The 18,756-nt window shown below is 41.2% G+C and overlaps 1 protein-coding gene across 3 annotated transcripts in view; it reads right to left on the bottom strand.

Annotated features, from left to right (window-relative positions):
- LOC133496665 (kelch-like protein 29) overlaps positions 1 to 18,756 on the bottom strand; it is a 173,860-nt gene that overhangs the window by 45,973 nt on the left and 109,131 nt on the right. For all 3 annotated transcript variants that reach the window (XM_061812508.1, XM_061812510.1, XM_061812509.1), the window contains 2 exons: positions 9,842 to 9,980; positions 2,497 to 2,693 (listed from right to left, as the gene is read on the bottom strand). In XM_061812508.1, coding sequence (XP_061668492.1) covers positions 2,497 to 2,693; positions 9,842 to 9,980 — 336 coding nt within the window. The remainder of the gene's footprint in view (positions 1 to 2,496; positions 2,694 to 9,841; positions 9,981 to 18,756) is intronic.

Here is an 18,756-nt window from a genome sequence, read left to right as displayed (position 1 = left end):
TCAAAAGCAATATGAATCCAGACAAAATGAACGCATCCAAGGGAAAAAGATCTTATCGATCTCATCATCATCAAGAAGGAGAAGAAGAAAAAGATGACGACGACGACCAAGACGAAAACCAAGAAGAAAGTCCTCTCAGAAGACCCGCGAGGGGAGAACATAGACAGATTGATTAGGTCAGTAGCGAGATACCGGATGTCGAAGACGATGTCGAGGGATTGTGTCACAGCTTATCAGCTTTCCAGCTACCTCGACACATCTAATAACTCCAAACGCCTCCCGGGACAAACAAACAGGCGGGGGATCGATCGCAGCGAGTAGGATTAGGGATTAGGCGGGCACATTCAAAGAACTAGAACTTGAAACGGCCAGCAGGGGGAGATGTTAAGGGAGCCTGTGATCTCTGACAAGAGGTTGCTTTCAATGTAAATATTAATCAAAAGAGCAGAGGGAACGCTTGGAAATCAACACGCAATCAGACAGACAAACGAATGAAGTGGCGCCATCAAAGATGGCTGATGAAATAATTGCCCTCGAGAGGAGCCAGGCCAGGCCCGCTTTCTTAAAAACGGGCGACCGGAGCGGGCCCCTAAAACAAATAACGGTCAACAAAACCAAAGCCAAAACAGGCGGCAGATGAGTCGTTCCGCACAGAAACGGCCGTTGCCACGAGATTCGTCAGGAAACGGTGATGCGAAGGAAAACTGGCTTTGGGGGAGGAATTTTTAAATTCGTCTGATTAAGGAAGTAAAGGTCAGAGCAAATTGAGCCGTTTAGAAGTAGGAAAAAGGTAACTGGCAAAAATCTGGTAATTTAGTGTTGTCCATGGGTTGATATGGTAGCAATCAAAAGAAATCTTCAGAACGAGACTTTGAAGGACCCCCAAAATAGCCAAAATGACTGTACAACACGTACTTTGAACCAATACGGCAGACTTCCTCTGTCTTTTCAGGCATAACTTTCTGGGACTATTTATTATCTGGGTCGACATGTGATGGACACGTCGACTAAATTTCCCGTGGCAAGGTGAAATTGCCTTTGGCGGCTAAATTTTTATACTCAATTTGTGAGGTTTTTCCACAGTGATTTAATCAAACTTAATTCTGTCAGTAATGTTGCCCATCTGTCGACTAATTGTGGTTTACATTTTGTAGCAATTTAACATCTTTTCACCTTTCAAGAACTGCCTAAAAATGTCTCCAAATTGATCCTAAAATAGCAGACTCAGTCAAACTGCCTTTCGGGGCTGAATTTTCAAACTCACTACTTCGTGTGCTAACTAGTGGCCTTGCGTACAAAATACCAACAGATTCAATATTCTAAGGATAAAGATTTCCCCGCGAGTCGTCGTCTTCTGTGCGCTAACGTCAACGGGCGCTAACGTATGCCCCGCTATCGCTCAAGGACAAACACTTGCACCCGAACAGCGGCCCGGCCCTCTTTCCTCTAACGTGCTAAAATGTCATGAATCTTGTCCGGGCGGAATGAATTGACATCTCGGAGGAAATGAAGTCGACAAATGGCTTCCGTGTTTGCTTTTGCTTTTTCTGTGTGTTGTGTGGCCCAGATAGAGGGAAAACAAATCAATAGGCGCCGTTTCTGCCGTTTTCTTTTCCCCGCTCTCCCGCCTCTGACCTTTTTGTCGACATACGCTTCCCTCGTGTTCGCCATACCCCAAACAACTCTTGAGATTCAATGCAAATACTGACATTTGTGGCTATTGTTTTTTTTTTTTTTTTTTGCAGTCCTCCAACAAAACCTTTTCCAAACGGTTCAGGTGACGCACAAACGTGAAAGAACACGCCTTTCGAAATTCATGGCTTTGGAGGCTGAATCTCCAAACTCCTTTTATTAGATTTATTTTTTTTCCGGTGGCTCTTCAAATTTTGCCAGCATGCTTTGCTTTTTTTTTTTTTTTTCCCTGCGGTGGGCATGCGGTATGGCTGCGGCGTCATCGTCGGTCGCGGACTGGGAGGCGGTTTGTCCGCGGCGTCGTCGTCGCTCGCGGGCGGCGTTTTAATCACTGCCGCGCGGAGGTGGATCGGGCGGGGAGGTGGTTTGGCCGTGATCCGCATGTCATCTAAATATGCCTCGAGGGTAGTAGTAGGTAGGGTCATTTTGCGGTCACTTCACTCGGTTGTGAGATGTTCTCTTCTTCGAAAAGAGGTTGCATGTCAGAAGGGGCGTCTCCCATAGTGGGGGCCACAGCGGGTTTTCAATGGCGAATGTCCGGGGTGACGTCACGGGCAGTAGATGCATCCAATATGGCGACCACTTCGATGTCGGATGACACTTCCGCAACTTTGCGCATGGATGACGCGCTCTCCGCTCACATTTATTTTTTCGTATAGACATTGAAGTGAATAATGTTATATGTATTTTACAATTATCTATTTTAGAAAGTTTATAGGCATGACACTGGGGCTTTAAGGTACCGGGCTAACTCTCATTTTGGACAAAAGTATCGGTACACAACTCCGCCTCGTCCACACCCACCTAGGAAGGAGACGCAGACTTTGCAGAAGGTGTTGAACTGGAACTTGTTGGCGGCCTCCAACAGCGTCTTGGCGTTGGCCGAGTCGATGACCAGCGAGCCCGTGTAGACGAACTCCAGCAGCTGCTCCAGAACCTCGGCGCCGATGTTGCTCATGCTCAACTTGAGCACCTCGCCGTTGCGCGTCTCCCCCGACGACCTGGTCCAGCCGATGGCGGCAGTGGAGAAGAGAAACCGGGTTAGAGAGGGAAGCTTGCTTTTGGGGGCGGGTGGGGGGGGGGGTGAGAAAGGGGAGAGACAAAATTTGGAGATCATTGAATTCACAAAGAGCAAAGCGTAAATAGACAATGAGATTAGCATCCATATAAAACGATTACACGATACCTCCGCCAAGGCTGAGAGGCACGAGAGACGGACCGCTCGGGTGTCACGCCGGGCTCCAATGACGGCAATTTGTCCATGTGGCGGCGGATGCCCGCGGGGGAGGTATTAGGGCGTTAAGTAACACCTCACCCCACCCGTGTTTAATGTCCGACGTGAAACAATAATCCACTCAAGGGCTAACGCCGCCACACCGCAACCACTTTAACTTGTCCCTGCGGCTGCAGATCTCGCAAAAGTGTTCCGTATTAAGAGGGATGGAGACCCTTTCCTCACGTCAGTCAAAGGTTTAGCTTTTTTTTCGCTGCTCCTGGAGCAAATTTATGCATTTACAAAATATTCACACACACACACGATTGATGTTACATTCAGGAAAACCGGGAAATTTCCTGATGAAGGTGGATCCAGCGCAAAAATCCCTGTAATCAGAATTTAACCATCATATTTAAAGACAAGCAATATTTACTATATGTTCTCAAATAGAAAGTTGTGTTGCCCACATGAGTTAGCAATTCATATCAAATAAATTTTAATGATAATGGTAGATGTCATTACTGCAACACACGCATTGCCTGCAGAAAGGATGTGGCATCTGTAAAACTGATGTTGCCTGATGTAGAAAAGTACAAATGTAAAATGGGCAATTTCATAAAATAAGTATTAATTTTTATTGTATTATTTCTAATTTACTGAATTAACAAAAAATATTTAAGGTTTTTTATTTATTTACAATGAAAAAATTATTTAGAATCACATTAGTTTAAATTAATTTCACTTAATTTAATTTTAATTGAATTATTTTTCAAACAATTTTTAACAGAAAATATTTTGCAAGCATTGTTCTGTTATTGACAATAAATAGAATATTTCACAAGATAAATTACAGAGAAAATATTTTTCATATAATTTGGAACAGAAAATACTTTGCAAGCATTGTTCTGTTATTTACAATAAACAGTAAAATATTTCACAAGATAAATTACAAAAAAAAATTGTAATCAATTTTGGGGGTTAAAAAAAAGGTTAAATTAATGCAAAAACTGTTACAGCACTTTTGATGATGTAAATACTTGGTGGGCCGTTGCCCACCCGCTGATAAATTTAAGTGAGACACCAAACAAACGTGACGAGACAACAGGAAGGTGGGACGAAGGGAGGACAATTTAAAAAAAAAAATAAAGAGGAAGAAAAGGGTGAAGCAGGCGTGAGACGGTTCTTCAACAGCGAGCCAGCAGCCATCCTTAACAGGGAGGGGTTGTGTTGTTCCGTGACTTTTCAATGAGAGATAACCCCAACCAACCCCCCTAAAAAAAAAAAAAATAGCCACCACCATCACACCTGCAATAATATCCTGTAGTGTATGAATGAACTCAAAGACATTAGAAGTGCACTCAGCGAGGGAGGGGGAAGTGAGGACATCTCCCGCAAAAAAAAAACTTAAAAAAATGAAAAGACATTTAATTGTCTCCGCATGGCTGCAAAACCCCAAAGCTCTTTTATTCTTTTTTTTTTTTTTTTTTTTTTAATGTTTTGTCCTCCTGCAAAGCAAAAAGCCACATAGCGTTATTGACCTTTATCCTGCACAAAGGCCTCCCTGCGGGTGGTGGGATGTGGGCAGTTGGGAAGAAAGAAAGGGAGGCAGAGGGGAGGGTAAAAATGATGGAGGGAGGATGGAGTTAAGTGCTATAAATACCCAAAAGAAAGGGGGGGGGGGGAGAGGTAATAAATCCGGTCAATTAGTACGGCGGCAGGAAGCGTTTCGAGTGGCCGCGGGAAAAAAAAAAAAAAAACCGTTCGGGAGTGTCTGATTGCACTTGGGTGAAAAATGGAGCCGGGCGGACGACGAGTGACGGCGTGTCGAGATGAGCTCCAATCGGATGGTGGAATCTGTTTTTGTGTTGGGGGGGGGGGGGGGGGGGATACGCTACACTTTTCTGAGTGGAGGTGAAGAAATGAGGCCAAACATAGAACACACACAAACACGTCGGCGTGCATCAAACTTCGCCGCCCAGGTGGAACGTGGAAAATCCACCAATTTAAAATGTCTCTTCTGTATTGGATACTTGAGTCTAATTTGCTAATAATAATAATAATAATGATGCCCAATTTATAAGAGGAGTCAGACTGTGAAGGAGTTACGCTACGCTAACATGCTAAATGGCCGACTTCCTCTGTGTTTTCGGATGTGGATTCTTGAAACTTGGTCGCGGGTCGACGCTCGATGGACAAGTCCAGAAAATTTGGGAATACGAAGTGAAACCGAGAATTTGCGAGCTCAACTCATGAGAGTTCCATATTTCACCTCATCCCGTTTCCAGTCATCTCAAAAATGTCACTTTATGAAGACCAAGGTGACTTTGGGTCCGCATAAAATTCTCTCGAACAGGTTTCAGAACCTGCGGGCCAAATAAAAGCGCTATCGGGATCAACTAGAACAAAGACTATCATCACGTGAACCTGACGGGAATTGGACAAAGTCACGTCCCCGCCCTCCCGGGGGGAGGCGAGTCGAGAGGTCGCTTTCGCACGGCGAGAGAGGACGAATGCGTCAGACCGGCTCGGAGGTTTTTGCGCCGCGCAGTCGGGCCCGTGCGGAAAATGCGGATGGACGCCATAAATGAAATGGCGAGCGAGCGCACTTATTGGAAAATGCTGATGGGTGAAATGGAATTACAGGCCGTGATGCGGCCGCCTGCTCGGCGCAACCGGCCCTTTAGGTCTAAGTAAAGGAAACGAGCGGTTTTTTTTTGTTTTTTTAGGGTGGAGCAGCAATGGGCGAATGATTGCACCGCATTCTTTGGGAATCATGGAGAAACATATTCCAACAATTTAATAGGAAACTTAAAAAAAAAAAAACGTAAAACAACGATCTTTGTGGGCCAAAATAAATTTAAACAAATGACACAAAAAGTGTTACTGTATTTTTACAATAATTTCCCCCCTTAAAATTATTCTCAAAATTCCATAACAATAATAACTCAATTTTGTGTAGCAGTTTTCTTAAAACTCCACTTTAACAAATTTGAAAAAAAAAAAAAAAATAAACGTGTTAAATAAAATTATTTTGCCGCAAAAATATTGTTCAGTATTTTACTATGAATGCAACATTAACCCTTTCCGGGCAGGGGTTGCAAATTTGCAACAGGTTTAATATAATCAAAAATTTTAAGTGCAGATTATCATTTTCTGAAAGTATCAGATTTTTCTCTCTGCTAAATTTTATTTAGTTCAGAGAGGGTTAAATTCAGAAAAATGCATTAAAATGCTGCCACATATATTATATATTTTTCATTCATAAATGTCCAACTAATAGTAAATTAAATTTTAATTTAATTACATTTCAATTTCATTTCATTATATTTTATGAAGTCAAAACACATTTTAAAAAGTAACTAAATCTTGCCACAAAAAAATGTAAATATAAATTCAAAATAATATTTAAAATGAAAGCATGGAAGATTTGTAATTTGAGTCAAAAAAAAAAAAAACTGAAATTTAAACTAAAAATCTCAGTGATAAACCAACAAAAGTGATTTTTTGATTTGATCTGTGTTCGATCAATCGTATCAATTCACTGAACAAATGTCGTTGTCTCCAGGGCGACGGCAAAACGAGCCAAACGTCCCTTCTCGGCCGACTGCCGCAAAAAGTGACAAGAGTTATGACGCCGGATGAAAGCGAGCCCACAATCAATTCAGTGATTCATGAGCGTTTGGGCTTATTAGACTGTCAAAGTCGGGTGGCTTTCGCACCTTTGCGAATAAATGATGTTTCCGCATCCCGGAGAAGACAAAAAAAGCCCACGAGAGACAGCGAGTGATGGACAGCGGCTCACCCCCCCGCCGACCGTCAAAGGGCTCCCCGCTGTCGTCAAGGTCAGTGGCGGACTTTCGAAAAGTACAACGGCACCTCCGATCTCGGGTGGGACGAGATGCCAGCCATAAAAAGACGAGATTTGACCGTGTATATGAAATTTCATTTGAAAAACTGCATGGTTTAACAATACAAATGTTTTTTTTTTTCCTGACGCAATTTTTCTCAAAAAAATCCTCTACGTAACCATAAATTATGAATCAAATAAATTTTAAAAATTTGTAATTTTTTGCCTAAAAAGTTTTGCATTTAATAATAAATTACAAGTTAAGTGTAAAAAAAAAAAAATCACATAAAAATCACCATAACTAACTTTGAGGGAAAAGTTAAAAAAAAAAAAAAAACAGTTGAATGTAAAAAAAGGCTGTCATAATCTATACATTGCATTTGAAAAATGGCAATTGTTTTTCCACCACCGCCAGTTGATATTTTGCCATAAATTATGAATTAAAATGCGTAGTATATATAATATAATATAATAAAATGCAATATTTCCACAAATGCCCAATTGCACAATCCAATTCTAAAATCACATCTAATAATATTTTACAAAACTTTCTAATATTTTAAAATCAATTCGTACATATAGTATATTATTCAACTATGATTCAATTTATTTGTGTGTTTATGCCTCCAGAAGGCTATATTTTATAATAAATACCCATTTTTGTGAAAATAACTGCAGCATAAAAGTAGCATAAAAAAATGTACGCATAAAAAGATAAAAACGTGACGGGGTTTCTGACCCAGTCGACATTGGAGGTTCCGATGCCACGAGTTAAAAAAAAAAATAAACGGCATCGATGGAGTCATCATCTGATAAGCCGCGCATTTACGGCCGCGGGGCAATCGAGACCGACTCCCCCCGAGGCGCCACGTGCAGGCGCGTCTCGCCGATAACGCGAGCACGCCACGTAAGGACGGCGCCAAGCGGCGGAAACCGCTTTGGCTCCCGAGGAAGTGTTAAAAGTTGAAAACACCTGCAAGGATTTAAAGCCAGGATCAGGACATTTTGGGATGCATGGAATCAGTCGTGAATACACAAATAATCTCTGACTCTTGTGCCAAACAAAAGTGAATTATGAATGGCAACTGAGTGAGGGTGTGGTTACCCAAAAGACATCATCCAACACGTTATGGGTATTCCGCCGCCATTTTGTGAAATATTGACTGACAATTTCATTCATTTGATACTGTTAATAGAAAATTGCTCATTTTCTTTCAACTTTCTTTAAACTTCACCTAAAGATTTTTTTCTTCTCTTTTCATCATTTTATGTAGTTGAAGGTTGATGGTTGATTTCATCTTTAAAGCCATTTTAATTTAATTTAGTAGCATGAAGTTGTGTCAGAATAATACAGCCACAAAAAAATGACTCCATGGCCAAAAATGCTCGTGAAATTTGCCATTTTGCTCTCAAGCAAATATTTTACAAATTCTCTTTGGAGAGTTTGCTATCAAATTGCTTGATTTTTTTTTTTTTGTCAATGCTTGGAGGAAAATCACAGCAGCGAAAGTTGGATGACAGCCTTCGAATACTTCCAGTCCACAGATTCAGAATTTGGTCAATAAACACATCAATGCAATATACAGTGACGCCTCGGGTTTTCGACTGCAATCCGTTCCAGAAAACGGTTCGAGAAGTGATTTGTTCGAAAACCGAATCGATGTTTCCCATTACAATGAATGGAAAAAGAAATAATGCGTTCCAAGCCTAAAAAATAAGGCTTTTTAAAGCAGTTTATTTTTTAGCTTTTCCTGATAATAAACTGCATAGTAGAAATACATGTATAGTTTACATACTTTCTTTATACTAAAATAATTTAAGAAATATATTTATTTTTTTGCTTAAAATGTACACTTTAGTAGTAGAGTACGCAAGGCTGGGAGTGGATTGCTGTATCTGTAGCGACTCGGCCCCCACCCTTGTAAACTTTTTTCATGAACAAAAGTGCAGAATAACTTTAAACAAGCAACTTGCCTTCTTTGGCGCCATAATTGGGGCTTAATACGGTCGTCCTCCATAAAAAGAACAACAACAGTCACTACCGGGACACATCTGTGTACAGAGGCTGCGTTATACAGAAGAACAAAAGTGCGATGGTTGCGCCGTGAGAGATATGTTATTTCCGTTTTTTTTTCCAGGGGGGGGGCGTTCAAATTGACGAAAAAAAAGGTGTCGTGGGTGTGTCAACTGCTTGCGCCACGCGCGGTATGTTATTTCCGGGTTTTTTCGGCGGCGTGGGAATTCACAACAAAGCATATTGTGGGTCACCTGGTCTGGCCACGCGCAATATATTATTTCCGGGTTCTGTGGGGGGGTTCGAGTACCGATTTTCGTTCGAAAACAGAATAAAAAAAAAAATCTGGAAATGTTCATTCGAAAACCGATTTGTTTGAAAACGGAGACATTCGAGAACCGAGGCTTTACTGTATACATAAATGCAACGAGTCTTCTCTGGTCCTGACACATCAATTTCCTTCAAACTGCTATTTGGGTAACCACGGAGGTGGGGGTGCGAAACACACGGCGTGAAGACACCATTGGCCATTTTTCAATGCCACTGAAGCGTCCGAGTTCACGATTACGCTAGGCAACGACCGTTATCGTGTGGACATCTCGCCCTTCAAAATAAGCCGCGGTCGTGAAGCATTTGCGCTGCTCATCAAAACGGAAGGTTGAATGGAATGGTTAAAATGGTGTGATGGAGTGGGGTGGGGGGGCGGGGCGGGGGGTTGCAAAGACATGACAAGCTGTTGACCTTTATCTCCAGATTCAGATACATTCATTTGAGCGTGGGAGGGAGGCGGAGAGAAGGAAGGAATGGCTGCTGGCCCTGCGGCTAGAACCAAAAAAAAAAAAAAAAAAAACAAGTCTTCACGCACCTGCAAGAAAGATGGAAAGAAAGAACAGGAGGAGAAAGAGGGCTAGAAGGAAAGGAAGACGAAAGAAGGGGAAGATTAGAGCTAAACGGGGTTAGGAAAGCGACACAAATGTGCCCTACAAAAGAGAAACAGGTGGGATTGGAGGAGGAAGAGGGAGGGGAAGAGGGGGATGAGGAGGAAGAGGAGTGCTGTCAGGTAAAGGCAAACCTTTTGACCAGGTCCTTGAAATACAAGCTGCAGGAAGCTAGAACATTTTGGTGGACTTCAAACTCTTTGCCTTCAACAATTATTTTCAGGTCTGTAAACTCTTTCGCTCGCCGCTGCTGGTTGAGCTCCTTCAACATCTCTGCGGAGGAAGAAGAAAGAAAGAAAAAGAAAGAGAGAAGTAAAACAGACAGCGAGACATTTTGGGTTTAGAAGTGGTTGTCGTTTCATTTGCAGCAAAAAAAAAAAAAAAAAAAAAAAAAAACCACCGGGCCAAAATAAAATGGCGTCGTATTGCAGGGAGGAAGATAACGTTGGCGAACAACATTCACAGATCTCACCTGTTTAGAAATATGAAAAACACATGGAAATAAATATGATCTCCACAGTGAGAATTTGTAGGAATGTAGGAATGTTTCTGACTAAATACTCACAAGGTGCTACTTTTGGTACAAATTGCGACAAAATCCGAGACGAAAACCTGTTCAGAAGGGTCACATGATCACGACCGATGTGATAGCGAAGAAACTGCTACTATGCAATTAGCTTATCGGTTTAGGATGCTAAAAAAATATTCAAAATGCAAAAAATTGCACAGCGTTTTCCCCCAAATTGGGGATTTTTAAAGCTCATGCCCCAAATATCTTTCTGATTCATAACAATGTGCTACGTTTCTTACAAATTCCAACGCTAATAGCGTAATTTCCGGCCTATAAATTGCGACTTTTCTTGACACGCTTTCAACTTATGCAGTGATGCGGCTAATTTGAGCATTTTTTCTAACGGCCGCATGGGGGCACTCGAAGGGAAAAGGTATGCGTAAGACCGATGGAATATATGTGCTGAGGAAGTGACTTTTACCAGCATGTTTTTTTAACTGACTCTGTTAGCGCTTTGCTAGCATGTTGCTGCTGTGTTACTGCCGTGTCTCAGTGATTTTTACCGGTATGTTTTTTTTTTTTTTACCGGCCCTCTTAGCGCCGCGCTAGCGTGTAGTCACTGTTGTCACTGCCGCGTCTCAGTGATTTAGGTATGCTTGTTTTTTTTTTAAACCGGAAAACATTTGGTGAACAGCGGAATTTGCGACGCACGTAGTCGTATTTCCAAGTCGACTCAGATTGCGGCAGAGGTGGCAAAAACGCTCACTGTTTGTAGTGAGACTAAAAGGTACTTAAGTACAAAAGGAAAAAACTTTCAAAATATAAAATAAAAATAAAATGAACCCTACATGCAGTGTTCTATTCCTAAAGACGGGTGGCATTTAACGCAATGCCGGTTCTCCAAATCTTCAAACTGGAAGCGCAGCTGCATCTCTTTCAAATGTCCCCCCCCCTCCCACACACCCCTCCCTAAAACACAAAAGCATTCCACTCCAGCTCTTCGTGTCAGCAGGCCAACACTCTGACGACTGTCAGCGCTTCCAGACACTGAATAGTTTGGACTCTCTCGCAAAAAAAAAAAAAAAAAAAAACGATATGGCTCTCGCCTCCAATCATCCACACCGCGTAACAGCACTTTACACCATGAATAGAGCCCCCTTGGGGGGGCGGAGCGGGGGTCCGGGAGCAGACAAAGGCCGCCTCCCTCCGAGCCACGCCGACACACCTGAATTCTTGATACAGGAGCTAACTAATCATAGCTTCCAAGGCGATCTGAGGGGTGGGGGGGGGGGGGGGGTTTGCCCTAGAACAACCCGTGAAACTGCAAATGGCGTACCCCATTCTCCAGTGCGGGGGTGCCGAAGCTACGTCTCAATACGGGAAAGATGCGCCGAGGGACGTCAAGCGGAGTAACAAAGACCTACGCTAGCTCTCGCCGTTGGGACATCAGGCGGACGAGTTCACGACGGGAGCCGCCCGCTCCTGATTGGGTGCTCCTCGGCCTAGTAACGGCATCGACGCCCAATCGGGGTCCTCAGGTACGCCGACCAATTGGCGGGTGCCAACGCTTCGCCAATACCCCCCAAAAAATGAGGTGCCAAGACGCGATAGGTTGCCATGTAAGGCCGCGCCATTGGTTGCCGATCTCGGAGCCATTTTGGGGTCTGGCGCAGTCCTCAGATGTATTGGGGGGGCTTTCCGCCATTTTGTGGTCAAGGCGAAAATTTCGGTGAGCTTTGTCATTACGTTGCGATGATCTTATTTCATTTGCATTTGGAAATAGTCAAACATTTTGAGGCAAATGCATTTTTTAGTACTAGAAATTGTTGAATTATTGTAGGGGTATTCTTACAAAATTACCAAGCAATTTGTTGGGGGGAAATATTACTAACATGAAATTAAAAAGTCTATAAAGTCCCTATAAATATTTAAATATTTTTTATTTGTGTATTTTTTTAAGCATTATTAGCTTGTGAATTTAATGGCACCTTATAAAAATAATGTAATCAAATCAGACTTTTTGAAGCATTTTTTTAACCAAACAATACAAAAAAAGTATTTTAATATCCTGCATACTTCTAAAACATTCACTTTTCTGCTTTTTATTCAAAGAGAAAAATAGAGTGCAACAATGTGCTCGCTGTGACCCTTTTGTTCTCTTTTAAAGAAGAAGATAGTAAAACAATCCTCGGTTAATTGGCCAGAAAACAAACCGGCACGGCGAGCCAATCAATAATTCAATATACAACTCAACTATAATGTTTTTATTCAGAGCGTAAAGAGACAGCAGCATACTTTATGGCGTACATTAAAAATAAATTAAATCAATGTATTAAAGTATTTACAGTGCGTGCGCAGTTTCTTAAGTATATAAAGTGGATTTTTCATAATAAAACCGCGATCAAATGGAGGGATTCATAACTGCAAGATATTACTTCTTAGTTATCTTTTCAATTAATTATATGTGTTGAAATGTGATGGCAAATACAGAGTTTTCTCTCAATTCTAAATATTAATAAATATAATTAAAAGTTAAACAGTCAAAGGGACTAAAACGCATGCAAAGAAATACAGTAGAGATGAAAAAAGTATATCAAAATAAACATGCTCTATATTAACAACTATTTTAATCGCATTTAAACTAATTTACATGTCTTGAAACAGCAGGAAGGCTCTGGAATGAACCATTGTATTAATTTAGAATATATTCATTACAAGCACAGTTGGTAAACAATTTTAAAAACAATTTTTTTGGGTTGTCCAATACCAAAACAAATTATAATTTGAGTGTCATTGTGAATGAACCCCCCAAAAAATCTTAAACCGTTTGGTTTCTCAAAATAGAAAATACACATTCCACATTCAGCCTGGTATTCGTATAGATATTATTATTTTTTATTTTCATATTCTGTGTGAACGTGTGAATTTTATTTACCGCAATCATTTATAGGAGATAAAATGGCCCCTTTAGCAGATTTCCTTTCATCATATATTTTTTATTTCCTAAAAATAATCTTTTCAAGCCTGGTATTGATTTTTTTTTTTTTTTTTACGGTTTCATATTCTGCACTTGAGATTTTCTTTCAAGTGATAATTTAGTAAAAGATTAATCTACATTTTTATAAAATTGCACTTAAAACCCTCCTTTTGATTTGATAATATGAATTTTACTTCATATTTTTACATCCACACAATCGTACTTGGCTACTCGTCAGACAATTCATGATTATATATGTTGACATATATATATATATGACGTATTTGTTATATATACATATATAAAGGTTAGGGGTTATAACTATAGATGTTTAAAAAAAAAAATCCAATAAGTGTAGCGGTTTGGATGCCAAAGCCCAAACAACATAGAAAAATATGTATTCCTGTAGCCTTTGTCGCTTAGCTTTGACGCCATATATATATTATATTATGTTGAACAAACAAAATAGGACAAATGTAACTTCAAGCCTACGTATTCTTTGACTTTTTTAGCGATAATTCAAAGACTACAACTAAAAAGCCTGGCAAGTGTCTTTTTTGTTGCTGCTCGCGTGTTAAAAAGCAAGCGGAGATGAAAGCCGTCGGCGTCGTCGTTCCGCGGCGCGGTCACGTGACAAAATCAGACGGCGTCCAATGGCGTCGCTCCCCAATCAGCTGCATTCATTCCACAGGAAATCCGCTCGGATCGTCAACAACTCTCCACTCTTGCCGCTTGGGAGAACGATCCGTGATGATGATGCCCGTCGTTTCAAGTCTTGGTTTTTTTTTTTTTTTTTACATCCTTCATCTGCTCTAAAGTGCCGAGTTACGGAGCAGCCCGCCTGGGGCGGTGGGGGGGTGGGGTGGCGGGGTCGGCGAGGGGTCAGGGTGTGGGATTCAAGGACTGCGTAGGACACCTTTTGAAGGTGACCTGGACCTGGACCCTGGCGGTCCGGAGGTCAGGCCGCGCTCTGAGGGTAGCGTAAGGGGAAATCAGAGTACAAGCTCAAAAGGGGGGGGGGTTCAAGGACCCCAAGGCGGGGTGTGGCTTCAGTATAACTAAGCCGAATGAGACAGGGAATTCCAAGGGTACTATTACCATAAAAAAAGGCCTCATATAGGAGCGTCAAAGGCTACAGGAATACATATTTATCTATGAGGTTTGGGCTTTGGCATCCAAACCATTACACTTATAAGGAACATTTTTTACAAACATCTATAGTTATAACCCCTAACATTTTTATTTTGCACAATCACCGACATAATCTACATGCTAACATGCCTAAAATGTGTTTTTTTTTATGAAACAATTAATATTTTGTATGTATTTGGTGATTTCAATTTAGACATTAATTTGATCCGAAATGAGTTATTTTACCGTGTTTAACGACCAAGTGTGATTGTGTGGACTTAGCAGGTTTTCAAACGCCAGTCACGTTGTTTTATTCTGTTAAAATCATAACTGGGTAAAAGTTACGCAAAAATGACTACAATTAAAATATATTTTTTAACTTTAATACAAGCTCATATTTTAAACAGACCACATTTAATACATTTATGTATTTGGTTAGATCAACAGAAAATATATCAAGTTGAGTCAGCGAATATGATTTCATAGATTTTAACATCACATATTTATAAACTCTAACCATGTTAATCCATACAGTCAGTGGGACATTTAAAATGATGAGAAATGCTCCATTTTTTTATACTTACTTTAACACAAAACTATGAAGTTGATCCAATATCAACTCCATTTTTTTTTTTTTTGCATTTATCTCAAATATGATTGTGTGGAAGCTGTTATCACGAAAGTACAAAATTTGTAGCACACCCTCACTCTAAAAAGGGAAAACTTATCTGAAGAGAGCATTTGGGAGCATGCAAGTATTTGCTGCAGATAAAACTATTTGCTTACTCCACAAAAAAAAGTTTGTTAACTCGATGCTTTTTTATCTAAATAAAACTAGAAATTAAAAATAACATGAACGGGAAGACATCCAAGTGAGATTTTGATTTTTCTGTCGGTTTGGACACGGTTGCTGTTCTGCTCCTGCTCCTGCTGAGTTCTGTCATGTTTGGTCTTGGCGAATGAAATTTTTACCAACATGTCTGAGGTTGAAACGTGAACGCAATGTGCGCAAAAAAAAAAATTGCGGCGGCCAATTTTGTTTGTCAACATGCAAGTGGGGCCCCTTAGCAATCGAACTCAGCGCGAGATACGACGCGACAACAAGTCACGCGCCGCAGGAACTACCCGAACCGGCGAAAGCTGTGTCGGGACTGCAACCCCCCCACTCGAATAATTCAAGCATGGAGAAAAAGAGTGCAGACAAAAATGCTATTTTACATTATTTAGCAGCAGTGGAGGGTCAAAACATGACAAAATACTAAAAGTATGTATAAATGAAGCAAAAGTTTGTTGTACTGTAGATGTATGACATTCGATAGTCATCTAAAATATCTTGTTACACCTTTTTAATGTGTTTATTATGCTGGTTGAAGTTTTGCAACAATCCACTACTGCACTGACCTTTTCCCCGACATTTTTGTGCATCTTATTACTGGCTCAAAATATCAGAAACGGCAACACAACGCCAAAATTCCACTTCAAAGTAGTAAGATTTCTGTTGTCTTTGGTGTTGGACGGCATTCCGTGGGACAAAATAGGACCAGGAGGAATTTCATTTCGATTTCTACCGGGAATAACAAAATTGCTGCAGCGCTGACCCCTCCACGCCTTGAATAATTCAAAGCGGGGAGGAAACTGCAAACAAAAACAAACGCGGGGAATCAAGTCAAGACGTCCATTTGCTGTTCAAATTCATGTATTCCGAGAAAGTATTTAGGAAGGACATCGGTAGCCCTCCCATTTTGCTTACATTTGATGCCTTAAAGGGGGATAAAACGGGATTTTGCACATTTTCTCCGTTTGTCTTTGGCACTGAAAATTGGGACAGCGCTGCCAAAACACTCCCCGAATAATTTAGAGCGAGGAGAACGCGGCGCAAATAAAACCGAGCACAAATCATGCGACAGATCAAAAGGTCAGGAGGTCCCTTTTTCCACTCTAAATCAAATATTCAAATGAAGACTTGATGAGTGACAATCTTAAGTCCAATAGAAAAATGTCAACCTTAACAAAGGTTGCTTTAATGATGCCGTTTAGGGAGCGCATCCGGCATTATATAATTGATACACCTAATATATCTGACAATATGTTTACCATATAATGTTTTTATTGTGGTTTTATTTGTTGCACCACATCCTACAGTCAAGTGTTTCTAATATTTGCTAAACTTATTATGCTGCATTGAAGGCTCAAAACATGCGCACCATCCACACAGCACAAGCCCACCGATGCCTTTGTTATTAAATCCCACTCGATGGTACCTTAAAGCGACCCAAAACTCCATTTTCTGTTTTTTTTTTTTTTTTTTCCTCCGCCTCAGCTATTTAAAAATGCTGCAACACCTCAGCGCGGCCCACACACGCCAAGCATTTGCAGCAGTGAAATAAATACTTCCACGAGGGAATATGCCGAATAATGACATCCACTTCGCGTGCGGTTCCAGCCAACGGCACCTCATCACAAATGTGTAAAGATTTATTTTCCGGCACCGGTGTGCGGATCTCAAGCGGTGTGTGACGTTCCTGGATGTGAATGTGTCACCTTCAGGCTATTAAAAATATTTTTTTTTTAAATCATGCTATGGAAAGACTCCTCTTGACGGCTTCATTGCACCCGAATGGGATTTCGCCCTATTATTTGCACCATTATTTCAACATAAAACGCATACTAGTGCTTCCAAACAATTCTTAAAACTCCCAATTGGGAATGTCACATCATATCAAATATGATTCTACATAAAAAAAAAAAATATAATGTTTGCATAATTCCAAAATGTCTAAATCAGAAAATACAAAAAAATACCCCGGAAAGTGCACTCATCAGACGGGAACCATATCGAATTAATGAATTGTCAGGATCTGTTTCCAGCCTTGTGGGAAAACTGCCTTCCCATTGGTCGAGGGAGAGCCAGTCGGGACGCAGAGAGCGAGGGCCAATCACAATTCACACAAATCTGGCACGTCAGGTAAAACCGAAAGGATAGCGAAAAATACGTCCAATTCAATTGACACTGCAAAGTGTGATCACACGTTTTCTAATCATGCGTCCAATAACAAAAACAAGAGATTGTCATTAGCCACAGTTTCCACGAGTCAGGTGATATTTTGAATGAAACATGCAACCCATCATGAGGGAAACCCGTCCATTGTTTACCAAATGTGTTGATTCTATCCATCCGTCCATCCATTTTCTTTTGCCGCTTATCCTCACGAGGGTCACGGCGAGCGCTGGAGCCTATCCCAGCTGTCAACGGGCAGTAGGCGCGGTACACCCTGAACTGGTTGCCAGCCAATCGCGGGGCACATATAGACGAACAACCATTCGCACTCACAATCACACCTACGGTCAATTTAGAGTCTCCAATTAATTTTGCGTGTTTTTGGTTATGTGGGAGGAAACCGGAGTGCCCGGAGGAAACCCACGCAGGCACGGGGAGAACATGCAAACTCCACACAGGCCGGGCCGGCTTCGAACCCGGGTCCTCGGAACTGTGAGGACAATTATCTATTTTCATCGTTAATGTAATCAAACATTGTTCGTGTTCCGACAATTTGGACTGATATTTCGTACGAGGTGAAGAACCAACGCCGGTGACGGCACTCGTGATTGATTTTGCTCCGTCAGCATTATTTTTATAGCTGGCTTTCGTAAAGGTCACCACTTTTGACCTCCGCCACTGAAATAGCAACTTCATGTTACTGAGCTGACAAACAATCACTATGTGAGCTGTCAGGTGGTATTCGCTACTAGACATAAACACAACATCGCTACAATTTATGAGACTCATCATAACCGATGTCACTTATTGGTTAAGTATTACGCTCAATGTCTGAAATCGGTTGCGAGAATCACTACGTGTATTTTATCACCCAGAACCAACTAAAATCTAAATCCACTCTTGCGTCGGATCGCTAATTAATGACTTTTAATTCCAAATTATTAATTATTATTATTATTATTTTCATTGTGAAAATTGATGTTCAGCGATTCCAGAGGTTCATTAGCTTAAAACGCTAACTTAATCAAAATCAAAAGAACTGGACATATTTTGACAATTGCCCGATGAACTTTCATCCATCCATTTTCTTTGCCGCTTATCCTCACAAGGCTCGCGGGGAGTGCTGGAGCCTATCCCAGCTGCCAAAGGGCAGGAGGCGGGGTACACCCTGAACAGGTTGCCGGCCAATCGCAGGGCACATCGAGACAAACAGCCGCAGGCCGGGCCGGGATTGAACTCTCGACCACAGAACCATGAGGCCAATGCTTTACCAGCTGATCCACCGTGCCGCCTCCGATGAAATCAGATTTTTTAAAACATTGTAAAGTTCAAAGTGGAAGAAACAAACAACTGAGATCTGCATTTGTGGGATGAACCACCCCATACATGTTTTGGGAATCTAAAACAACGTGCGGAAGTTAAATTGAATATA

This window comes from Syngnathoides biaculeatus, chromosome 23 (assembly GCF_019802595.1).
Source record: "Syngnathoides biaculeatus isolate LvHL_M chromosome 23, ASM1980259v1, whole genome shotgun sequence".
Taxonomy (NCBI): Eukaryota; Metazoa; Chordata; class Actinopteri; order Syngnathiformes; family Syngnathidae; genus Syngnathoides; species Syngnathoides biaculeatus.
Note: the sequence above shows the minus strand (reverse complement) of the source record. Positions and strands in the feature narration are given on the sequence as shown.